The 27,637-nt window shown below is 37.9% G+C and overlaps 1 protein-coding gene across 1 annotated transcript in view; it reads right to left on the reverse strand.

Moving 5' to 3' along the window:
* The window catches only part of LOC132114084 (X-linked interleukin-1 receptor accessory protein-like 2), a 259,570-nt gene that overhangs the window by 105,101 nt on the left and 126,832 nt on the right, over window positions 1–27,637 (reverse strand). Inside the window, exon 2 of the mRNA XM_059522227.1 lies at window positions 5,657–5,930. Coding sequence (XP_059378210.1) covers window positions 5,657–5,930 — 274 coding nt within the window. The remainder of the gene's footprint in view (window positions 1–5,656; window positions 5,931–27,637) is intronic.

Raw genomic sequence — 27,637 nt, forward strand, 5'->3', positions numbered from 1 at the left:
AATAGGCAGTTCAATACGTTCAGTATTTATCAAGTATACGACATGCTATTTGTTTCAGCTCCTCTGTCCTCCAGTTTCATCCTTTCATCACAAGAGGCCTTGTTTCAAAGAGAGGATGCAAGGAATGGACAGTTCTAAACTGTGAATCACTAAATAAAGAACCAGGCTGGCAATCAAGTCTGGCTGAGTTTTACCAGCTGTCTCCAATTACCTTCTTAATTGGCTTGATTTAATTAGAGATAATTGCATATTCAAACACTGCCACTATGTACAGTCAGAGTATGCATTGCGTTTGATGAAGAACCGTGTACACCTGCTGTTAAGATGCATTTTGCTCAAGCGAGGCACATAACCACTCACTTATGCTATGGAAACATGGCTCCTGATTCCAGCCGCGATGCCGATTCTGTCTTCACATACATCAGTAGGAAGGTGAAAGGCTGAAGTGCCCAAATAAAGTCAAGGTATGACTATATATTATGCCTTAAATGTCTATCTGCTTTGAATTTGTTCATTCGCTTAGTTTTTCTTTGCTGAAGCTTTGGGTCTGATGAGCTAATAAAATATTTCAACTCAAAACAACTTTTTTTGTAATTTTTTTTTACTTATTTGTCAAGTATCAGTGTAATCTCTGTCTTCAGCCTATATGGGACGTCTCCATAAAACAAGGAAAAGAGTGTGTGAAACTGGAAAATACATGAGTGGTGCTAGTGCAGTGGATAAGACATATGTCTTTGGTGTGAGAGACCCGGGTTCGAATCCACTGTGAGACACCAATGTGTCCCTGAGCAAGACACTTAACCCCTAGTTGCTCCAGAGGCGTGTGACCTCTGACATATGTGGCAATTGTAAGTCGCTTTGGATAAAAGCGTCAGCTAAGTGAATAAATGTATGTATAAATGTACATGACATGTGACAGTGAAACTACTGTCTAATGTGATGCAGAAATGTCTCAACACCTCGGGAATTTGTGTTGTCATAGTGACAAAGTAGCAATTTTCAAATATGTAAACAAATGTAACATTTTATTTAACAATCTTTATGCGTGTTGGTATATTGTTTAAAAAAATAACACATTAAATTAGGAAACACATACACACTATAGTGGTGCCTAATCTAAAGTGTTTCCCCCAAAAAATATTAAAATTTATTCGTAAATTTTAAAATGAAAATTATTGAGAGATAAATTAATAACTATTACCGAACACATTACAACTATAACTGTACTCTGATTAGTAAATTAGTAAATAATAGCACTTCTTTGAATACAGTAGTTTACTATTAACTTATTCATTTTATTTTAATTTTTTTGAGAGAGAACTACTAAGAAACTATTGATTGCTGAGTGCTATTCCTTTCCAATCAATCAAGGTTTCTTGTTAGTTAAGAGTAGTTACTAAGAGGTTAATATTGCTATAATCATTTGTTCCAGAGTGGTTGTTGATGCTGGAAGAGAAGTCTGAAGTGTTACCAAGTGTTGTGAAATACTGTTCATTGTTAGTCTGGGACACCTAACACATGGACTCATTTGAAAGAATTCAACACTGTTGTCCTAAACAAATATGGATTGTAAACATCTGGATGTCATTTCTTTGATAACATGCAGATGTTGTATGTTAGATAATAATTGCTCACGTTTAGCTGTGTTGGTCTAAGACTGAGACTGTGTGGTTTGTCACTGTGTGTTTTATTCACTGCCAGACTTGTTTGCAGGGCCTGAAATAGAAACAGTGAATTAACCATCCTGCAGCAATTGGACCTTGGAGGAAATAGATCCTGTGCTTTCAGTCACAGCTGCCTGTGTTCAGATGTTTTACACAAATTGCCCTTCAGCCGCAACGTGAGAGTGAAATCTTTTCTGAGCCATGGGTTTCCTCAAGGTCTTCCTGCAGCTTTAGGTACTCGGGTGTGAATTAGAGCCGTTTTATATTCCTGCGTCTCCAGCTTCTCATTTGAAATATTCTCTTCAAAAATGTTGAGGTTTTGGGATTTTGGATTGACAACTATTTACTGTTTTTGAAAATAGTATGTATTACCGTGCACATTATATATATATTTCATATATGTCATTTGTCTGATTAGACTGAAGCCAGGAACAACAAATCTACAAGCTTGGGAGCAGTGCTGATGACGCAGAGAATTACTGCCCATCACTGAATGTGCATGTGTTATTAACATGATTTAAAAATACTACACAACTTTTGGCCTGATTTACAGTCTGGATGAGTGGATGCTAGTTGCTGAAAGGCAGAGCCCATCTGCAGATTTTGAGCAGTCGACAGATCTCACAGAAAATCATGCAGTGTATGATGGGCTCAGACTAGAGCTGTAAAATTAATTGAAATAAAGTTTCAATTTCAATTTCGGCATCTAACAATTATGAAAATAAAATAATCAACCCGCCCGAAGCTGTGGGTGTGGCCCCAGAGGGGGCTCAACTCGTAGCTTCCGGTCTCTCAACTGAGGTTATCGAGACCATCCTCCAATCCAGAGCTCCTTCCATGAGGAAACTGTATGCCCTGAAGTGGAAGCTTTTCACGTCTTGGTGTAGAGATCACCATCTTGACCCAGTTAACTGCCCCGTCAGTTGAGTGCTTGAGTTCTTACTGTCTCGTAAGAGTGCTTACCATGCCCCTCTTGGTGGTCAGTCTGTGGGAAGACACCCCCTGGTTACACATTTCCTCCGTGATGCGCTGAAGCTGCAGCTTCCTGTACGACCTCGTGTTCCACCATGGGACCTGGCCGTGGTCCTGGAGGCTCTCTGTAAACATCCAATTGAACCAATAGAGGAGGTTTTAGATAGAGTTCTGACACTTAACACAATCTTCTTATTTGCAAGCCTTGTCAGTGGTCCCCTCCTTCCTAGACTTTGCGCCTGGCTTGGTCAAAGCTTTTCTGTAACATAGGCCAGGGTAAGTCCCAAAAGTTTCCTCCTCAGAACCATGGCCCATCGTACTCCAGGCTTTCTGTCCTCCTCCTTTTCGGAAGCCTGACCAGCAGAAGCTAAATTGCATGTAGCTTCAATTGCGAGCATATGTCCATAGATTTGCAATGTGGAGGAAGTCTGACCAGTTATTTGTCTGTTATAGTCCTTACATGAAGGGACTGCCCGCCACTAAGCAGACCCTCAGTTGGTGGATCATTGATGCCATTGCGATGTCTTACGAGTCCTCTGGTCTTCCCTCACCTGAAGTGTGTGGCCTCCAAGGGCTTCCTGTCGGGTGTGGATATGCAGGATATATGAAACACTGCGGGTTACATATATCCTGCCATACTTCAGGCTTCCCTGCGTGCACTTCCTTCATTCTACCAGGAGCTGCCGCTGTCTCCACTGCACATGCTTTTATAGCTTCCTGGACACTACGTCACCCAATCTGTGACATTGCATCTATCCATTGGTTTGATTACACATGATTCAGAGAGTGGTCACGCTGAAGGCATTCCCAAAGCGTTTGACGCAGCGTCTCGTTCCCTCTGGAACTAGGTTTACATAGGTAACCTTGAACCGTTTTCTCTGTAGCTGTAACCAGGGAGGCGTGAAGGCACACTTGGATCCAAGTGCATCTTTATTGTATCAGTGTAGTCTTACACAGGCAAGGGTCAATCACCAGCAAACAGTTACAGGAGGGCAAGACAAAAGAGTAATCCAAACACTGGCAGGAGGTCGGGGCAGGCAGCAAGAAGTCATGAAAGAGCCAAGAGTCAAAACACAGGAACAGACTGAACAAGAAAACAAAAAATTGCTAGATATTTAGCTGTAGAAATCAATAATTTGCAGTGAGTGAGAGAGCAACCTTTATAGTGCTCCTAATTATTTCCATGTACAGGGCTTGTGGAAATGTAGTCCAGGGTGAGAACTGACCAGTTTCGTGATAGTAGCCATTAACAGGTCAGCAGGTGTGTGACGCCTAGTGTTTTTAGATCGGTTCAGATATCAGATGTGGTTTAATTTATTCAAGCCTGAAGAAAGTGTTGTTTTGAGCAAACAGGCAGCAGACAAATGTAATGGTATTAGTAAACCCTGCAAACGATTTTATGTCCATCAGATCCACGACCGGGTCAGCATGACATCGGCTCCCTAATCAACAAATAATTGAAAAGTATAGGAATACCTTGTATAATCAAATAACATATAAATTACAAAACAGAAGTAAAATCTCAGTTTAAATTGCATAATCATCTGAAACCGGAGTCAGATTAAACCCCAGAGCTAGATTTAAATTGAAACCAAATTGTATTAACTTCACAGAAGCACATGAAGACATCAGAGCAGCTTAACCCACGGCGTGGCTGCGTTCGGTGCCTGAGCGCAGCTGTGAAGAGACGTTCATGACAGCGGTTCATGCAGTGACATCAGCGGCACTGGCCTGAAGAAACTCAAGTTTATGCTGAATACGCTGTCAAGCTCACAATACAGTCAGAACAGTTTAAGCTACTGTATTTAGACACAGTTCCCTGAGTAAACGCATGATTGAACATAATTTTCTTTGACAGCTGAAAAATAATATAACTGCACTCTTCAATACATTGAGCTCTCCTCTAGTCAGCGTTCCTGGTAAAGCCAATGTAAATTGCCTTTTTCTTCTTAAACAGTACTCTGTAATGCACACACAGGACTGAGGCTGGAGGACTCATTTGACTCAACAGTGTGTGTAGAACCTAGAGAAAAGTCAATGCGGGGAGTGAGCTATAGGTCATAGGACAATAATCATTGTTTTTCTTTTTCTTTTTCTTCTTTGGATTTCTACAGGATTATTAATAGTTGTGGCTGTGGCCTGGCTTAAACACAAGGCTATATCTTTGTAAGGAAATAAATAAAAAGCATCAAACACACTGTATCTCCATGGTCTTTGTCCAGTTGGCCTACATTTATAGTACAGTGCAGTCTCTGCTGCTAATTGTGTTTCACAAAAAGATCTGGAAAGAAACAAAGAAATAGATGCCACTACTAAAATACCCCCTAAATTAACTATTCTACATTAAATTGTGTTTTGACAAATGAGATGAATAACTGAATAATCGACGAAAGACACAGCAGAATCCCAGTAAAAGAGAAAGCTACATTTATTCTATGACTTACAGGCCTCTGAATATTTACATATTTAAATTGCCCATATTTTAATTGAAGGCATGTCATGATAGAAACAATATGAATTTAAATTGTAAAAATGTAATAAATGATTTTCTATTAGCCAACGGTCTGTAATAAAAGCGAATATATCTTATATGTACATCTAATTCATGGAAATATTACATAATTACCCCATAAATTAGAATAATTACAAATAATACTAGAGGCACATCTTATCCCAAGGGTCTAATTTGATCTTTTTGTTTCAAAATAAAACCAAAATCCTCAAATCTAAAAGCATTAACATTAATCCACAAATGCTTCATTAATAAATAGACACAAAATAACTTTGAAAATGAACATAATCCAATGTCATAGATCACTTTTTTCAAGAGACAAACAATCAGATCAATTAAACTCAAAACAGCTGCGACTGAATCTAATGTTGGGCTCATCTTGCTGCATCATGCCCTAGTAAGTAAGCAAGGTAACAGTGGGTCACATCAGCGGTGTGAGATTGCAGATATCTTCTGGCTGTTTTTGTCACTTCACACTTGATTTGAGTTTGAATCGCTAATGACCCACCTGAGCACACAAGTGTAAAACCCATTGTCCTCCATCTCTGCTGAGCGGAACCAGATGGAGTCTCCCTCCTTACTCAGCCGGTGACCCGAGAAGATGATGGGCTCCTCAGAGTCGCCCTTGTTTCTGTACCAGATGAGCCGCAGCTTGGCATTCTGGGCCACACTGTAGTTGGTGCGTATGTAGCTGTAGAAGAGAGCACACTTCACCCTCAGCGGCTCTCCGGCCAACACACGGTATGTCTTCAGATCCACCGACCAGTCAATACAGCCGTCCACTGCAGAGAGAGAAGACACATCAGTTATTAACACTCTGATTCTTTAATATGGATTGCTTAATTTGGAAAAAGGATGGATATCTGGAGTCTGAAACATACGCTCAATGCCAACAGATGCCTTCTCAAAGTCAACAGTTCCCCAGATCTCTAGACATGCTCCTTTTTTGAATATTTTCATCCAGAAGGTCGTAATCATACATCCGGTTGTTTAGAAATGTACTAGCACGTGATGTGAAGTATCATTCATGTATCACTCAATCATCAGTCAGCACAATTTATGTGCCAGACTTCATAATTATGGTTAGGGGTTTGTTCAATTCACTATTAAATAATATATAATGGTCAAATAATCATTAGCTTATTATAAGCCATTTTAATAAAGCAATCGACAGAGGGAAACCACCTCTGAAATGTAAGCAAAGCCTCTACACAATTATCAGCAAAGAGCAACAAATCCATTTCCCTCTCTCACCCGACACTCGCCGCACACTCACCGTGCTCCAATATTTCACACTGATAGAAAGATGAAACCCATCAAAGTCACGGCCACCTATCAGCACCAAACACTGTAATTTATGAGCAATTACAGAGGTGTTTGTGCGCGGACACTGACTCATCACTGCGCCGCCTCCCATCACATAAATATCTCTCACATTCAAAAGCTGCCAGAGCCGATTTATGTCAAGCGCTGTCACAATCACACATTTATGGCATGGATTTTTGTTATATACGCTCGGCCTGATGAATTTTGTGGCACTGCACTGGAAGCTTAAAGAAAGATGGAGGAAGAAAGTGATATCACACATGGCTGGACTGGAAGAGAGGGTTGAGTCTGAAGGGCTTGAAATCACAGACTGCATAAGCAGGAGAGCAGTGGATTAGTTTGCTCTGCTGCCTTCATGCCATGCGTCTGAAGCAGAAACCGTGTGGAGCTCACAGGTTACACGTTACATAAACAAGCAGCCATATGTTGCCCCGAGTCATTTTGCAGATAATGCGCTTGTCTTGAATGATTAATTTATTGGTTATTGAGTGCAGCATTGTGGTGTAATTGGACAGGATACGCCTTGCTTGTCACACTAATTTGTGTTATATTGCAAAGCGCACCACGGTAAGCGCCAGAGCGAAGCTTTGTTCTGAATCCTAAGTGTTTGCATATGGATGAGGCTGAGGACTGTGAAAAACAGGCTCTGAGAACTGGGCCGGTCAGAAAAGAGCAGACGTCACGCGTGCACAGCAAGAGGGCATTAGTGAACTTTTCAACAAAACACTTACTCAAGATCAAGATATTACTCACGGCATCACAGACACCTCGGAAAGGCCACGTCACATGATAAGGAATCCAAACAAGACACATTTAGAGCGAGCGTCCCTAATGTTTAATGTTATGCATCAAGACATTTCTGCATGAAAATCAACGGCATGAAGATTTAGGGGGGGGGGATGCATGTGGATTTGGAACAGCATGAGGACAAAAAATAATTAATGACAGAATTTTTATTTTTGGCTGAACCGTTTTTTTTTTTTTTTTTTTTTTTGTATTCCTCATTCACTGCTTTGCTCTGAAATGACTCTGTGATTTTGGGCTCCTAATGTGAAATCCATTGTGAGGCCCTGCGTCTGCTGCAGTAATAACTACCTGACCTGCTTACAGCGCGGTCGCTCGCTCTATTATGAAGCAGTACAGCAATTCCAGCTTTGAGGGCTGAAGGGGTACAAAAAGTCAATATCAGAACAGCAGCCCACCGAACGCTTTGTGCTGATATGCAATTTCACTGCTGACTTACGTCTGATAGCTTGTTTATAATTCTCCTAAAGTGTGAATGAATGGCTTGTAGTAGACATGTATTTTGAGACAGGTGTAAATGGAGGCCAGATGGACGAGGACGCCTGGGGTGAAACAGTTTCCCTGGATGACTTACACTCCGCCGTCTTATCAAGGACTAATCAATATGGAAATGCATTGAGGGTTACGACCGTATGCGGGACGCAACCGCTGGCCATTTAATGTGAATCGACTGCAGTGCAGCTGCTTTGACCCAGCGCAGGCCGGTTCATCTGAAGTGAAGACCTAGTGAGCTGCCTCGCCGTCTACTGTCTATGTAGGCATCTACCTTTTATAGTGGCATGCTAAACAAAATGAAGCCTGATTTGAAACGTTCTCCACAAACAACCACTTTCAATATGTTCCAGAAATGAGTATCATGCATAATGAATGTTTTCAGAGAAAACATGTTTGTTTTTTGGTCCTCCAAAGCCACATGTACTGTAAAAAGCCTTGCTCTTAAAGAGGCTGAAGACCCAGCTTGCAAACAAGAGGACCATTTCAAGTATGGAAGAGGACTTTTAAATCTAAAGGCAAGGAGAAGCGGGTCAAAGATTAGTATACCTGTTTATAACACAGAGCTTGTGGCTTTTTTAATGAAAAGTAACACTTTTGAAGCAGCCACTACACTGTTTCAGAGCTCAGAAGATACTCCTCATTAAACAGAGCGAGGTGAATCTGTGCTCGTCTCCTGTGTGTTGGGATGTTTTTAGAAAGCGTGAGATCATGAGGTCATCTGATAAGAAAGCAATAAGTGTGTTTGGGCATGAGACCTCTGTACTTCTGAAAGCTGTTGATTATAATGTGAATTCTTCTGTAAAACAAAACCAGAGTTGGCAGCATACACTGTAATATATATATATTTTATGAAATCATTTTTAAGTTTAATAATTGATAGGCTATATTCACACACATGCTCCTTAAATAAATTTGAGAGTTTGCACACATACATTTTTATTTGCGACTGAAGCGGCCGCATTGTCAAGACCCCAAGAAATATCCACCACGTCTTTGCAGTGCAGCACACTTGGGAACGTCAGCAGAAGGAGGCAGTTACGCAGACACGAAACATGCAGGGCGAGGGGAGATTTAACACTAGTTAATCGATCGTGGATGGTTTCATTATTTTGGTCGGATAAAAAAAGTATCAGTTCAATGAGGCCTTTCACACCCTGGTGGGCCACGAGCAGGCTCTGGTAATGGAGCAGAAGTAGACACTCTCTGAGGACGGAGGTCATCGAGGTGGTTCCTTCTTGTGTTGCAGAGTCTTGCTTTAACAAGGAAGGATGATGGGTGAGTCCTAGTTTAGATCTCTGTTTTTTTGAACCGCTCAGTCAGGGGACTGAAGTTCAGCATGCTTGAACTCAAACAGGTTGTATGAGGACTGGTGTGTCATTATCGATCTAAAAGATGCACATATCTCCATCCTTCCTCATCATAGGTAGTTCCTGAGGTTTGCTTCCGGGGGCAAAAGCCTACCAATACCGGTTCTTCTTTTGGCCTTGCACTCTCACCCCACACTTTCACGACTCAACCACTTCATCGATTGGTTGATATTAGCTCAATCAGAACAGATGGCGGTTTGACATCGAGATGTCATACTTGCTCACACAGAAGAGCTGGGGTTAAGACTTAATGCAAGGAAAAGTGTGCTTTATTCAGTACAGAGAACCACTTTTCTGGGCATGGTGTGGGAATCGACCATGATCCAGGTCGGGCTGGATATGGTTCTCAGGCCTGATTTCTCTCTTTTACGATGCTCCATAGGAGGTTCCCATCAGGAGAGATCTCGTCTCACAGGTGGAGGGCGAACCCCTGAAAGGAGCTGTGAAAGCTGTGGGTGTGGCCTCTGAGGAGGCACAACTCATAGATTCCTATCTCGCAATCGAGGTTGTTGAGACCAGCCTCCATCCCTCTATGAGGAAACTGTACTTCTTGAGACCGCCAGCTCAACCCAGCTAACTGCCCGTTTGGTGCAGTTCTGGAGTTCCTGTAAGCCTGTCTATCCACAAAGTTGATACACTGCACCCTAGAGGTCTCCGTGGCAGCCATTGCGACCTACCACACCTCTCTCGGTGGCCATTTAGTGGAAAGACACTACATGCATGTTCGTCTTACATGTTTCTTCCACAGTGCGCTGAGGCCAAGGCCTCCGGCCAGTGAATCTTATGCTTATGCGGCTCCACCGCACATGCTTTTAAGTTTCCTGGTCGATGATGTCACCTGCCTATGACATCTCGCCTTTCCATTGGACTTATTACACCTGTGACTCAGAGCCGGTCACACAGAGGGCGTTCCCAAAGCATTTTGACGCAGCGTCTCGTTCCCTTGAGGAACCATGGTTACACATGTAACCTGAGACATTCTTTTCCAAAGATTTGGATATTTACCACTAATCAAACATCTATTAATAATTTGACAGATTGTTTGAGAAAGCTGACTAGCCACCATTTTTAGCAAATTAACACCTAAATGATCAACTCCACAAGATGTATCATATGGAATTGAAAGCATCATCTGTTCTACTATAGTGTGATCAACAGTCTGATCATTGCCATACATTTTAGATCGTAAATTATTAATTTTGTTATCAAAAAAGTGTTTAGGTTTAGTGACAAACTGTCCTTCATGTTCCACACACCTTTGAACTTTTTTAGTCTTTCTACACATTATTTCATTTAGTGTTTTCCATATTTTCTTGCTCTCACCAGCTGCACATCTTATTATTTAATCAAATTTAATTTTGTAAATTCAATTCAACTCAGATCCTGCTGATGGAATAATCCACTAGATTTACGTTTGATCAAAAGTCACTCCCATATTCTTTGATTTGATTGGCCATCTCAAACATTTTGACATTCAATTTATGTGCAGCTACAAATCAAACCTTTATGTCTCTCAATGTCTACTCTGTGGTAATGCCCATTGACCACTATCCAGCTGGCTTTGGTTTTATTGTGTTTAACAGGAGCTGATCCTAATCTTCTCTTAAGTGTGATCTTAATTGGTGTCATCGCTTGAGGCGCAGCTACAGAACAGAAGAAAGCCTCATTTTAGAGCTATTTTAACATGATTAATTTTGTAATAGGTGAAGGTAATAGACCGAAGGTCAGATGCACTTACACAAGCACAGGTGTTTGAGTGAGCACTGGGCAACATTAACAGTTTAACACTTTATTTTACTAAAAATTATACAGATTTTCTTTAGATAGCTGTGATTCATATGGACTATATCTGGAGATGTAGTTCAGTTTAGTTTAGACTCTGGTGATGCCTTAATACTGAACTGACCGTCAGGGTGGATTTCAGTCATATTTCTTATAGGAAAACATACCACTTAATCCTGCCAATATTTACATTGCATACTAAATATGTTATACACATATTGTCCTGCATCTTCACGAAGGTAACTTAAAGACCATCTGGCCTTCAGTAATAGGTAATCCCCATGCTGTTTTCAGAGATGAATTTTTAATTGAAACCATATGTTTGTGTTATGAGGCAATCTGAAATAACAAATGCATGTATGCCTTTGTAATTATTACTCACTTAAATCCAGTCACAGTGTCATGATTCAGCCACTGGACCAATCGGTTAAAGCAGTATCCACAGTGTGATGTGATCCAACACTTATGATTGAATGAATAAATAATGCATCAAGCAGTAAAAGTGTGGTTACATAGACACGCAGCATATCTCATTACAGCGAGATTTCAAGACTGATGAACAATGTTCCCTCCTATTTTTTTTTACTTGCTGAGCAAAACTTTTCCCTATTGGGTGGACATTTTGGCCAACTGAGCAAAAACATTCTTTATACCAGACCTGTACAGCACGTACACAAAAAAGTGTGTAATTTTGAACTTAAATGTGGTTTTTATATTTGATTTGACCCTTGATGTAACTAAATGATGTGCATTTTAGGTTACCTGAGAAATCATTTTTACAGTATAATACACTGCCATGTTCAGTATTGAATTCAGTACTGAATATTATTTCACAAAATAATATTGGAAATATTATTGTAATTTAAAATAAAAGCTTCCTTTTTTAATATATTTTAATATATAATTTATTCCTGTAAAGCAAAGGTGAATTTTCAGTATCACATGATCCATCAGAAATCATTCTAATATGTTAATTTATAATCAATGTCGGAAACAGTTGTGCTGCTTAATATTTATTATTGGGACCTGTGCTATGTTTCAGGATTCTCTGATAAATAAAAAGTTTGGGGTTTTATTAATACTTTTAATCAGAAAGCATGTGTTAAATCAATAAAAAGTGATAGTAAAGACTTACATTGCCAGAAAAGATTTCTATTTTTAATACATGCTGTTCTTTGTAACTTTTTATTAGCCTAATAAAAAAAATAATAATAATAAAAAAAAAAAAAAAAAATAATAATAATATCAAGCAGCACAACAATTTCAACACTAATAATAAATAGGCATATTATAATGATTCCTGAAGGATCATGTGACACTGAAGACTGGAGTAATGATGCTGAAAAATCAGCTTTGATCACAGAAATACATTGTATTTTGTGTATCAGTCACAAATTATCATTACTTCCCTATAAGGCCCTAAATGGTTTAGCTCCTGTGTACCTAACTAGCCTTCTACCACGCTACAATCCATCACGCACCCTAAGGTCACACAACGCTGGACTTTTGGTAGTTCCTAGGATAGCAAAGTCCACTACAGGAGGTAGAGCTTTTTCACATTTGGCTCCCAAACTCTGGAATAGCCTTCCTGATAATGTTCGGGGTTCAGACACACTCTCTCTGTTTAAATCTAGATTAAAAACGCATCTCTTTCGCCAAGCATTCGAATAATGTATCTCTTAAATTGTGAGTGTAGTTGCATCTGATCAAATGTGCATTCTTATTCTTTAGCTTGGGTTAAACTAATTAATTTTACTTTGTTGGATCAGCAGCTATGCTAATGATGTCTCTATTTGTTTCTCTGTTTCTGCTGGGATCTTCATCCCGTGGTAACTAGGATTTACACAAGCTCCAGTCTGGATCCAGAACACCTGAGAAGAGATGATGCTGACCCTCAGAGGACCCCAGATGATGCTCACCCTGAATCAACAACAGAACTAACAAATATTGCTACATGTGTGACTGCATCATATAATAATTGCTGTTAATAATATTCATCGTCTGTTTGATTGTGTTTTTAATTGATTTTTGAATACATTTCTGCCATATGCACACAAACTGACAGTCACCACTGATAAGCTTCTACTAAATATTATAGAAACTTAATTTTCTGTAAAGTTGCTTAGCATTGATTTGTAACATAAAAGCTATATACAAAAAAACTTGAACTGAATTTAATTTAATATTTTAGAGTATATTAAAATATGAAACCAATATTAGAAATTGCACATTCACAATATTACGTTTATTTTTTTTTTATAATAAAAAATAAATACAGCCTTGATGAGCATAAGTGAATCCATTAAAAACAAGGTCAGTTATTTATAATATTGGTTTATAATATAGGCCTAACATAACATAATATAATATAATATCAAAACAAACTGAAACTTGCAAGTTAAATATTTTCTAAACATCCCTATAAAGTACAGTTTGCACAATACACCTGTGTGTGACTGTAAAAGAGTTTTGTTACCGTTCTGTCCCCGTCCTCCGCTATGTCCAGCGCTTAATTAATCCACTCTTCTTTAAAACACGAGGATGTTTGATTGCAGGTCATTGCGTTTCTCGATTAGAGCTATTTCGTCCGTAACCACTGAAGTATTGTGTTTCTACAGGGACTCGATCATTTGGTGCACATCATTCAACGGTTCTGACACTATAGCGATATCAACTTTATAGCGGTTAACCCGATCATTGCAATTCTTTCGTTTTTTACTAAAATACAATCAAATGGCTTTTCCAACTGATTTCTGCGTGTGCGCACCACATTATTTCTTCTGTGTGGCCGCAGCTTAGAGGGAACATTGCTGATGAATAATCTACAGTAAAGACAATTCCTGATCATCGATGTACTGGTCATCTCTCTGTAATAAGAGTCGGAAAGATTATATCAGCTTCATTTATGACAGTTTGTTGGATCAATATTAGACGTCCGTCCACGGTTGCTCTGTGTTTAATGCTCCATCTGTCAGTCGCAGATTAACCATAACCTGTCTCTAATCTTACCCTTGAGTGTTCCTCAATACAACACGAATGCAATAAATGCATGCAGATTCACAGTAGTTGTGACTACACAGTCGTCTACTGCTCGACTCTAAACTACACTATATTATCGTCCAGCTCCAATCTGCTAAATGTGACTGTAAGACATGAAAATATTTTGATATTATAAACATTAACATCATGATTTTCTGTAAAGCTGCTTTGAAATGATACAAAGAATTCTGACTTGACTCTAGCTTAGGTTTAACCAGACTGGAGCTCAGGGATTTAACTTGAACTTGAAAGCAAAGCCAAGATGGCGAATGAAGAAGTGAGCTGCAGGATTTACTGTATGCCTGTGCAAAACCACACACTTATTAGTGCAACTGTTTAACTTTGAAACCCACAACCGAGAGGAAGTGATGCTCCTCAGTCGAGGGATTGAACAGCACGAGCCACTATAACTCAGAAAGAGAGAGACCGTCTCTGGGAGATATAGAGAGAGAAGACGACAAATCAAATACAGGAGCATTAAAATGAAAAAGAGCATATGAGGTGAACAAAGAGGAAGACATGACAAACGTCTCCGTGCCACAGGCCCATAAAACACATACAGATGGCCGACTGATCAAAACACAGAAACATACATTTAAAAAACGCTCAGAATTTAATCAGGCAGAGTTGAATCAGATTTCATTGAGTTTTCTTGTTCGACTGTAAACGTATACATCCATCTGCTCCCCTTCTCTACTGTAAGTGTGCTCTTGAGAGTTGAAATAGATGAGATAGATGGATCATTAAGGTGGTGAAGTGGCTGTAGCTGGACACTGACAGGCTGAGACACACGAGCGCAGAGAGAGACTACGCTGTGTTTAATGAAGTTGCTCACAGCTCATTGTCATGTTGATCCTGCTTCCTGGTCACTGTGTCTTCCTTCTATGAACCAGTGTGACATTTGCTTCTGACAGCCAATCACACCACAGGAAACGCTGAAATATTACACCTCTAGAGCCTTAGCAAGGAAGCTCTGCCCTGTGCAGAATCAACGGTGTGCTATGTGACATTTAATTTAGGAATATGCGAACACTGTAGGGTTGTGTTGCTTTATTCATTTCTATATGAAATTAAACTAAATTTAATGAGTAGGTTGAGAGCATGTGAAAAAGTTAGGAGTTAAAGAGGAGGAACGGGTTGATAAGTATTTCAGAGATTACAGTCTGCTACAGTCGGATTGATGTGTAAACTCTGATGTGATATCTGTAGTCTGAGCAGCAGTCATCTGCGCTCCTCTGATACAGTACGGAGGTGTTTCATCTATCTCTCCTGGTGTCTGCGCTGACACTGAACCAGATCTGTGAGGAGTGAATCAGAGCAGAGAGCAGTGGGGACTGCTGGCCTTCTCCTGCATTTGTTTGTTTGTTTATTATTATTATTATTATTTTTTGAATATGTAAATAAAAAAAATACAAATACAAATGTATATGCATACATATATAAAATTAAAATAACAGACAAATTAAGTCATGTACTTCTCAGCACAATCTTTCCATATTATTGTAGATAATTCAAATTAGAAATTATCATGTTCAAAAGGAGTAGGAAGAAGTTCATAACAAACCTTTTAGGTCCTACCCCATTTCTCTATTTTTATCCTTTAATTAAATACAAAACAATTTGATGCTTCACTTATATATATACATCTTTACATACACCCTATATCTACCTACCTTCTGTTCACATAAACCTATACATAGATACAGATGCATACACACACATTCCCATTTTTTTCTTCTTTCTTTTCCATTTATCTATAACAAATCAAATAATATCACCTCCATACTATACTTAACATGTAGACCAATGAACCTGTATCCTCAAGTCCTTTTCGTATTCATTCAGTATATTCAGTTTAAATAGTCTTTTGAAATTACTTATTGTTGTACATGATTTCATCTCTTCACTGCAGATGTTCCATACAATAACTCCTTTGGTTGTGATGCATTGATATTTAGAATTTGTTCTTATAGATTTCTTTTTAAATACAAATGTTCCTCTTAAGTGATGATTACTCTCTCTCATTTGAAACAACCCTGGAATACTGTCCGATAGCTGCTGATTATTTATTTTATACATAATTTGTGCAGTTTTGAAGTCAACAATATCTCTGAATTTTAGTGCTTTTAATTTCATAAACAGTGGAGTAGTTGGTGCTCTATATGTGGTTTTATTTACAATTGTTAAGGCTCTCTTTTGAAGGATAAATATAGGATCAGTGTTGGTTTTGTAAGTGTTTCCCCATACCTCCAAACAGTAATGTAAGGAAGTATGAAGGAACAATACAATGTTTGGTGATTTAATAGGTTATTGATTTTATGGAATATAGCAATTGATTTGGATATTTTAGCCTTAATATAATGTATATGTGGCTTCCAACATAATTTTTCATTGATTATTACTCCCAAGAATTTAAGTTCTTTTACTCTTTCTATTTCAATATCATTTATCCTAAGCTTTTTGTTAACAGTTGTAGCACGATTACCAAAAATTATAAATTTAGTTTTACTTAAGTTCAGTGTTAGTTTATTTGCATCAAACCAGCTCTTCATCTTTTGTAATTCATTTTCCACTGTATCCAAGAGTTGTTCCAGTTTTTCTCCAGAACAGATTAAATTAGTATCATCAGCAAACAAAATGCTTTTCAGTGTTTTTTACACCTCCCATACATTATTAATATGCAAGTTAAACACCAATGGTCCCAACACTGACCCCTGGGGGACCCCAAAAGTAATTTTCTTTGACTTTGAAATATGGTTTTGCAGTTCAACATATTGTTGTCGATTATATAAGTAGCTTTTTAACCAAGAAAGTGCAGTACCCCTAATTCCATATTTGTGTAATTTCATAATCAAGAAATTGTGGTCTACTGTATCAAATGCTTTCTTAAGATCCAAGAATATCCCTACTGCATATTTATTTTTGTTCTATTGCTGTTGTTATTTCTTCCACAAATTGAGTAAGTGCATGAGAGGTTGTCCTATTAGTCCTGAAACCATATTGCTGATCACACAGTATATTATGTTTAGAAATGAAGTTATCGAGCCTTTTGGAAAATATTTTTTCTAATATTTTTGAAAATTGAGAGAGCAGTGAAACAGGTCTGTAGTTTGAAAGTGTAAGTTTTTCACCAGCCTTATATATTGGTATCACTTTTGCCATTTTCATTTTATCTGGAAAAACCCCTATCTCTCTGCATCGCTCTGTGCAGCAGTGAAGCTTAAGAAAAAAGCATAAACATGTTTACAGTAGAAGCTTATATTACATATAAATGCATTTTTTATGATATTATGAAGAGAATTGATACAAAGAAAAAAAAAGGAATATATTCAGAATATAATTTATGGTTCCATAGGTGTGTGCCAAATATAATGACATAATATGTAAATATAAAGGAAACACACATGTGAGTGAGTCTGGGTTATGTATTCAAAAAAATGGCATATATGCAGGGACAACTTACATGGCTGTTTTATATTTGTCTAAAATAACCCATATTTAAAAACAATATAAAAATAATATATAGGGATTTCAATTATTGTCCTATATGTGCTTCTGACTTACTTGTAACATATGAAAATATATAAGACTAAGTTCTTTATAGACTTTTATTTATGCAAAATATGAAATAGTATACACTATATCTACTGTACATGTTGCTCTTAACCCTATGGTCATGAAGGTTTATAAAAAATTAAAGATTGTTTCCTTTATTTTTGACCATATTCTGTTTTCCATTGATTTTCTAGATTCCATTTTAATGTTTTCATCAAATCTTAATAATAAAAAGCACATCTAATTAATTGATTTTATACAAGATCATTTATTATTATTTTATTTCCTTTTCAGAAGTACTGTGTGGTGTATTTACATTATTCTATTTTATTTATTAATAATAAATTAATTTTGGTATATATTCCTTAAAATAATATTTTAATAATAATTTTATTAGTAGTAGTATTACTATAATTACATTAACTAATATATTTATGTCACAGTTTCTTAAAGTTAAACCAAACTTTTATTTTGATAGGTTGCAGTGAAGACCTTTAGTTTTCTGTGTGTATATGATATGACTGGATTCTTTGATTCTGTTAACTTTTTTCCACATCACAGAAATCATTGGGCCCTAGAAAAACTCATTCTGTCTCACCAAAAAAAAAAAAAAAAAATCACCAACCCCCAATAAACCCATGCAATTTAGATAATGGACATCTGAATGTAGAGCAGCACTGCCACGTGTGTTTGTCAGTCACATGTATATTCAATCTTTATATTACACATTACTACAAATACATATTTTAAGTGCATAAATTAAAATATACATGACAAAGATCCAAAGGAGCTGTTTGTGAGTGCTGTAGAGTGCAGTCCGGCTCTGAAATGGAAGGCTCTTCGTGGAGCTGTGTTTCAGTAAAGTGTTCTTGCAGTGACCTTAGCTTTGGTTTTTGTGAAGCTGTTTTTAAGGTGACCTAATCCGGCTTTGGCCCACCTGGACCCTGTTGGTCACAGGCTTTGAGGTTTTTGCCATGTTGGCTGAACCTGTAATGCTGGTCAGACAGTTTACAACAGAAAACTGAAGTACCAAAGTATTTATTAAAGTACATATGCTATAGCTGAAATGCTTATTTCTTTTCTGTTTGTGGTACTTTTAAATACAGATTTCTGAATACCATGACTGGTCTCTTCCCTAACTAGTAATCGTAAAAACTGCTCAAACAATTCAAAGAAATGTTAAAGAAAACACGTAGATATAGACAAAAAAAAAAAGAAAAAATATATATATATGCATTACATTAAATATTAGTCATCAAATTTAATTTAATTTATTATTATTATTATTACTATTATTATATATTTACTTATTTATCTCTGTGTGTGTGTGTTTTAGACTTGCTTCAAAAATGCTGTAATATTAAATAATTTTTCATGCTGTTTGCAGAACTCTTCATCTATTTGAAATGATTTTGACATGGTGTAAATAAAGAGTTGAAGGATAGAAGTGTATTAATATCTGTCTGGTCATGGTGTGATTTCACTGCATCTCTGTCAAAGCAAACAGGCCCCAGAGTTTATGACTGATGCTGCCGTATATTAACTCCATTATCTGCCATGACAGCCTGAAAATACCTCAGAAAAATCTCCATGTACAATAACAACACATTTTATTGTCATTTTAACTGTACTGATAACATCTAAATTATGAAAGTATTTCTTTCATAACCCTCTTGAGAGTCTAGCATGATGTCGCGTACCCAGTCCCTGCTGTTCCTCCCATTTAACACCAGAGGTCTCCATCACAGATTCACCCCGGACTCCATTTCCCACAACCCTCTGCCCTGGAACTGATTACTGGCACACCTGTTTTCCCAGGAGGACTAACACTTTCACACACTCGTTGCTTAGTCTTGTTTGCTGCCTGTCCTGACCATTGCCTGTTTTCTGGATTTCTCTTTTGTCTCGTCTTGGGTATTATTGTTTGCTGATGTTTTGACTCTGTCTGTCTTGACTACGCTCTTTAATGAAGCTTGCATTTGGATCCGCTACTCCACAGTACGCTCAGCGTTACAGTAATGTACATGACTGAGTTAATGTGTTTAGTCTTGGCAGAACGGATTTGGTACTGCTAGTTCATCCACAGACATGCTGCTGCTGTGAGCACGTAAGAAACACTGCAGCTGCACGTATAACATTTATGAGATAACCCCCCCATAAAAAAGCAGCAAACACAGAAATGGAGAATACAGCCAATAAATGCATGCTGTTGAGTGTAAAAATATAAACTGCAGCATCAGCAGACATGCATACAGTATATGAACACACAAGGAAAGAATGAAAACAGGACAGGATATACATTGGATATACATTGCAAGCTGATGAGTTGATAAATCCCAGCAACCACCTGAAACAAAAATTCATAATTTAAGTAATTTGATAACTGTCATTGACATAACCTTTATACCCTCATTTGCATAGTAAAGCCATCCGGAGTGATGAAAGAGTGTGTCTCTGACACTGCGTGCAGCTGAAATCAGCCGCATGCTTAGCACAGCTCTTGAAAACATCGAGCTTAGAAATAAAAAGCTAATACTGAGGTCACGCAGCTAAATATGCAGAACCCCAGTAAATATCCATACGTGAATGCTTATTTCACTTTAACCTGTTCTCATGCTCGTAATGATTACACTCGCTAGAGTGCTTGCTTCCACAGGTGTATAGACACAGATGTGTTAACACTACTGCTTATATCCTTAGTATTTCTCACTGTTAAACATGCCACTTAGTTTCAAACTTATTTATGGTTGCTCATTTAGAAATGAATAAGTTAATGATATGGAGTAAAAGAGCGTTCACTCATCTTAGGGTGCTTTCACACTCTCGATCGTCTTCCTGTGCCCCCACTGGTTTGATTGAGTTCTGTGTTTTGTTTTGTTTTGGTTCCGAACTACTATACAAAATGACTTCTGTACTGCATTTCCAGAGCTTTACAGCAAAGGACCGTATTATTGTGTGTGAGTCACAGATGAATCTCAAGTGCTCACACATACACAACCGAGCTCATGCTCTACAGGACGTGACGCCACACAAAGGGTCAAAACAATTCCATGTAATGGTCCGAGTTCAAGGAAGTCATTTTACCCGTTACAGTCATGTGACCCTGTATGTCGAGTCCTTGGGAATCATCTGAAACCCTGATGGTGGGAGAGTTTGAGTTACACAAATATGTCAGAAGAATTCAAGCTGTTTGGTTATGTTAGCATAGAAACTGAAAAATGTCACAGCATTAGATAAGTCATTAAGAACAGCTAATGTGCTGCGTTGTTATGGTAACATGTTAAAGAAGAAATAATGTCATCTTTCATTGCTCCCTTTGCTGAGTGTGTTTCAAGCAGCCACTTTATGAGTCCTGAGTGCACACTGTAGAGTGAGCGAGGCATACAGACGCTGGAATCAGTCCGCAACATTACACATCGGCTCACATCACACCTTTATCTCACATCTCTGAAGACTTCATGTATAATCAGTGTGTCAAAGAAATCAATAATAATGTCAGAATTGGATAAAGCGTTAGAAACACTGGAAATGAACAGAATAAAGCACTCGAAATGACAGCAAACCGAATGAAATCATTATCATATGCATTGAGTGATTGCACTCAACATACTGCCCAGACTCTGATTACAATCATGGAATCAACGACAATCTAATGAGAAAGGACATGGAAACAGTTATTCTAACAGTGTTAATCAGGAGTGTGTCTGTGTGTGAGTGTGAAGTCGTGTTTGGCAGTGAAGTGAGAGTCGAGTCACCTTGACTCCTGCTGCTTCACGGACTGAATCCTGCATCTGACCCCGTCACTTAAACCTGCCAGCAGCGCTCAAGCACGCCGGACTCATGAAGGACACAGTGTGTGTTAGGAAACAACATACTGGACATGCACTCACAAGAACCAGACCAACACTACTCAAATTCATCTGAAAGATCCACATCTAATTCCTTCATTCATTTCTGAGTATAATCAGTGCTTCTCAGCCAGGGGCCGGGGGCTTTATCAAAATTACAAAGGGGCCTTTAAGATGACTTATTTAATTTGTTTAAAACAACACGAACGTATTGCTGTAATTCAACATATTCAGCATTCAAGATATTTCTCAATATTTGTTTATTTTTACATCTTTGTAGTCATGATACGATTCTAAATATTTTGGGTGAGTGGAGGAGGCCTTGAAATATTGTTGTGGACAATACTGTAGTGGGGCCTTGAAGTCAAAGTACTTATTTTTGTTATTTATTTAGTTATTTCATTATTGATTGATTTTGAAGCAGGATGTTTTACATCCAGTCAAATAAACGATGGTTATACTATAAATAAATCAGACAGTTACATGAAACAAAATCCCAAGTCCTCTTAGTCTGAGACCAAGACAAGGCCGAGTACAAAAGAGGTCGAGACCAAGACCTTCAAAAACTGGTTTTGAAACCGGTGTTGATTACTACAACACTCTTGAAGGGCATGTAGTTTTCTTTATTTATTTTCTTTGGTGAAAGGGCCACTCTGTTGTGTCTCCCATGTTTAAGGGTGAGGGAGTGTTGGTCATATTCATATGTAGCATTAGGCAGAAGCTTTGGCTTTGGCTCCTGTTAGCTGGATTATGTGGATATTTGTGGCCCCAGTCTTCAACATGCTCATTAGTTCAGTGTTTCTCTGGAGACAGCTGATTTTCTTCGAGTTGGATCCAGCACCTGTGCCAGACACCCTTTCACACACACCAGACCCCACAATTCAAGGACAATTTAACATTGCAGTGCCAGTTTAGGCAGTGCTGCCTTCAACATATCCACCACAAAACTTTATGATGACGTTAGCCATGTCAAACAGCAGCCGCGTCCATCAACAGTTTCCAAACGCCTCTGAAAGCGGATCAAGCGGTTGAGTTAGTTTAGCAGTGAATGGCAGTGCTGAGGCACTGAGCAGCGAGGAGTGTAACGTGACGTGCTGTCAGGAGTGTAATGACTGTGTTTTCAGACATTGCTCTGAGAAGCTGTGTCTGATCAGGGCAAGACTATGGTCACAATGTGAAAAAAAGAAAAAGAAAAAGAAAAAAAAACTATAATTGACAAGCATACTGGAGTGCTTGATAAAAAACAAAACATAAATATATGTAATAAGTACTTACTGTAGCATGACTATATTGCAGCTCTTGCTTTTGCAAAATACAAATGCATTCAAGTGACTTCATTACATGAACCACAGAAATCGGCAAATTTTGTTCCTGTAATCAGGTAAACACATTAAACTGCTTTCTTATAAATTCATAAGGTCAAAAGTAGCTTAAACACAGACCCATAGACACCTTAAAATGTGTTCTGTCTGCTTATTGAAGTGTTCATGTGTAACATGTGACTGGAATGTCCTTTGTTCAGATGTGAGCACACACAGCCATGTTGGATTACTTTTAAGTGTTTGTTTTTTTAATGTTTCCTGTGAAAATCCGGAGGAGGCGGCGACCACTACACTACACGGTGGTCTTCTGCTGTCACCTGGTCATTTGCTCCACCACAGTCCTCCTCTTTGCCATCCCTGGGTACTTTTAAATGTCTTTTACAAACTGTTTTAAAGGAGTCTTTTAGGTGCTTTCCTTGATCTTACTTTTATCAGTTGTTTTGAGTATCTTGTTTTGTATTGGTTCTGTGTGTAACTGTATGTGCTGCCGTCTTGACCAGGTCTACCTGGAAGAAGAGACTGTGAAGTCTCAGTGGGACTCTCCTGGCTATTTAAAGGATAAATAAAATGTGTACACGATTTCATACATTTCAAATCCCTTAATTTGAACTTAAACATGACTAGTTCTACAGAGAGTGTAAGAAATCATTTTAAGTTATGTCCATCACCAAACATCTACGTCACCCAAAACACTGCATGTCCCAAGCAGTGATGAAGCATCCAATAGCCACTTACATCGCTAATGTACATTTTTTGTTGTAACTTCTTATAAGGCAAATTTTGAATTTATAACAAGCACAATATTTGACAATTGTAGTGGCTGCTCAGGATGGGGACGAGGTTTGTATTCGGGTCTGTCCCTCACAAAAAGCAATCATAAGGATTCTGAAGATTCAAGATTAAAGATTTTGATTGATCACATACAGAGGTGTCAAGTAACGAAGTACAAATACTTCGTTACATTACTTAAGTATAAATTTGGGGTATCTATACTTTACTTGAGTAATTATTTTTCAGCCGACTTTTTACTTCTACTCCTTACATTTTAAAAATATGTTCGTTACTGCTATTTCATTTCGGCTTGTTTTCATTTGTCATCATTAAAAAAAACACGATCCATCGCACCTGCACATGACACAAATCACATCACACTCCAGCCAGGACATAGCCAGTTTTGGGTTCGTTTATCAAAAAATATATTTCTTAAAAAAGAATGGTTGGGTATGTAACCGGTATCCGATCGCCTCAGAGTCAGTCCCCTTAAATTTCATATGAGACCGGCGTCAGACCGGTCTCCTCTCCGTCTTTCAGCGCGCTCTTCAATCTACTGACCGCGAGCGGAGCAGCGCGAGCAGACTCAAACACAAACAGAGGACACAAGGTGTGTGTTTATCAATAGATTGTTAGAATATCCGTATCTGTCATAAATACAGATTACAAAACGTCACGAGGGAGCCGGTTTCCCATCTACTGTAAAGTTTTCGCTCATCACACCACAGCTGTTTCCTCCAGCGAAAATCTAGCCCTTAACACATATGAACGGACACATACTTAAATTACACTTATTTAAATATACTTTATTTAATCATACGTACTTTATACATACACTACTGTGCAAAAGTCTTAGGTACTTTAATATTTTCACTTAAAAGAATGGTGTTTGGCCAGTTATTTATATATTTTGCTGTAGTGTGTCAGTATAAAATATCGTTTTACATTTCCAAACATTCATTTTGCAGTTGTCAGACTGCTTGTGCATTCAAAATCGCACTAGATTATTATTAAAATTAATGGCAAAATGATATTTCCTACTGACACACTACAGCAAAATATATAAATAACTGGCTTAAAACCTTTTTTGGGCTGAAAATACTAATGTGCCTAAGACTTTTGCACAGTACTGTATTTTAAAAACTACATTGTTGCTAATTTATAAAGAATGAGCAAACAGTAATTCACAGAACTGATTAAAGACAGTGACAGACAGCACTCATCTTACCATTTGGCTCATTTACCAAATGGGTGCTTTCTCTTCGTCCTCCACAAATTAAGCTACTGTAGGTAGTTCAGTAGCGAGACGTTTTAATAAATTATCATTTGCCATTGACGACGCGATTGACAATGTTGTGATAAGACACTGGACATAGCAGACGTATGTAGCGAATACAGGAAGCTATCAATCAAGAAGGTATCAGGATTATGAGTTATTTTTCATTCTTAGTTTTTGATTAATCACTTGGATTAATCATTCATTTTGACAGCACTAATGTTTATTGTAAATAGACAACCATACAAGGCTTATTGTTACCAGCCCTGGGTACACCAATTTTCTGGTCCATTGCCCTCGCAGATTCCTGCAGCTAAGCTTGGATGTACATTTACATTCCATTAAAGGTTATTGATGACATGCCTCTGAAGATTGACTTTTTGCACCATAACAATACTTATAGGCAACTAGTCATCATATCTCTAGTTCTTTAATGTATCTGCATTGTACTGTACTAAAGTGCGTTCATTTTCAATGGGCATATATGCGGCTGAAACAGGTAGCCTAGTGTATCCCAAAATTTTCAATATGAATATTTTAATAGAACATTATAGTCATTATGGCCTATGGCCTTTAGAAAAATGTTTTTTTTGAGGAGGGGTAGTGCACAATAGGCCCCTGTGGCGCGGCCTAAGCTTTTGTTCTTAATGGCATTTTTTTCCTTACATTACTTTTACTTTTATACTTTAAGTAGTTTTTTAAACCAGTACTTTTACACTTTTAATTGAGTAAAAAGCTTGAGTTGATACTTAAACTTCTACAAAAGTATTTTTAAACTTCTACTTGAGTAATGAATGCCAATACTTTTGACACCACTGGTCACATACACGATTGTATAGATCATATATAAACAGCAGTGAAATGTGAGTCTAATCCGAATACAACTCAGAGGAAAATATACATAATTATAGGTATGAAAGAATGAAATAAACAATAAAAATATAAGAATAAAATATAAAATAAAATCTATACTGTAGAATTAAATATAGAATATAAAATAAAATGTGCATGAAAGTAAACTGTAGTCTTAAATATTAAGATACACAGGAATGTACAAGAGGCGAATGTGCAAACAGGTTGTGACACTGTCAATATGTCAATATGAGGTAGAGAATGATGAATATATTACTGATTTTTAAGTGATTATTAAGTGGAGTCGTGTTGATGTTAAGAGGCTGGTTTTGAGTTTAGGAGCCTGATGGCCTGGGGGTAGAAACTCCTCCTAAGTCTCTCAGTTTTTGCCATCAGGCTACGGAAGCGCTTACCAGATGGCAGCAAAGTGAAAAGACAGTTACCAGGGTGGTTAGAGTCCTTGATGATATACTAGAGTCCTTGATGATTTTGGTCTATTTTCACCACTTGAGGTCTGACGGTGAGGAAATCAAGAATTCTTTCCAAAGACACCAGAATTATGTCTGTAACACACTGAAGTAAGGAACTGTCCCATAATGGCCCCCTGGTTAACAGGGTAAAAAAAAACTTCTCTCACACACATTGACAGCAACAATGGGAACTATGTACAGCTGCTATTTATCGACTATAGCTCAGCTTTCAATACTATAGTCCCCATCAAGCTTGCTTCAAACCTGTAGACCTTGGTCTAAACTCTTCACTCTGTGACTGAAAACCCTTTGGGCTTTACTTTTTATCAAACAGAGTTGATAAAACCATATCAACTACTCCCCAAATATAAACATATATATATATTTTCCAACTGTATTGAAGGGTTCTATACACTATTTTAGTCATTAAACATACCACCTGCATAGTTTTTCAATTATAAAACAATATACAGAAAATAAGACATCATATAAGTGCTTTATTTGAGCACTAGAAAAATAAATAAGAAAATTAAAAAATATTTAAATTTGTATGCCAATTACAGAATATTCTGAGATTGCTAGAAATACAGCATTTACAATGAATTCTGTTCATATAGTCAATTATCACACATTGACATGCCAATGGCCAGTTATAGAGATGGTAATCATATAAATGCACCATAAAGTCAATAATCACACTATTCATATAGACGGCGTTCACATCTATAGCCGTGATAGCTGTGATTACACAGTAATAGTGAGCCGTTTTGGGCTGATTTGCACTCAAACAGATGGTAATCATGCAGATACATTCACATTCAACATAAAACACACTCTCACATATATAAAAAAAAATGTAAAAAAATAAAACAAATAAAGAAAAATCTGATCACTAAGTTCCGCCTCCATCAGATGACAGGTGCATCACGAGCCGTCACGAGAGAGCGCCAGAATTCAAATAAACAATCTTGCACCTATCCTTCACTTTTTTCCGGTGGATCGCCTCATTCTGTTTGTGACACTGTACGCTGCAAAACCATGCCGTGTTTTTACTACCAAGACGCAGTTTCTGACCGTGAGTTATTCCATAACAGACGCAAACAATTCTGTCGCTGAAGAACTGAAACGTAAACAAAGGAATTATGATCCATATTACAACGTTATTGCTTCGTTGGACTAAACGTGCTTCATGAGATGACGTTCAGTGGACCCTTACCTTTCTAACTAAACCAGGATTTACAGCTGTGGATGTGTTTATGACTCGTTATTACGACAGATCTGGTATGTACAGCGTTTCCATTGCTCATGTTTGTATGTGTACTGCTTACACAAATGTAGCAAATACAGTCTTTATAAGCTTTCCGTTGAACAACAACAATCTGTCGTCGATGCTTGAGGCTTAGATGTTTATAATGATATATAGTTTGTCAAGATTAAATTTGTCCCATTTCATTTAATCTATTTGTAAACATTGACACGTGCAAACAAAGAGAGTTCAGTGTGCCGGCGTCCAGGTGCACATTAACAGGTTAAAGGAGGTGGGAACCACTGAGGTAGCAATGGACTCATTAAAGATTGAAGT

The sequence above is a fragment of the Carassius carassius genome, chromosome 33 (assembly GCF_963082965.1).
Source record: "Carassius carassius chromosome 33, fCarCar2.1, whole genome shotgun sequence".
Classification (NCBI taxonomy): domain Eukaryota; kingdom Metazoa; phylum Chordata; class Actinopteri; order Cypriniformes; family Cyprinidae; genus Carassius; species Carassius carassius.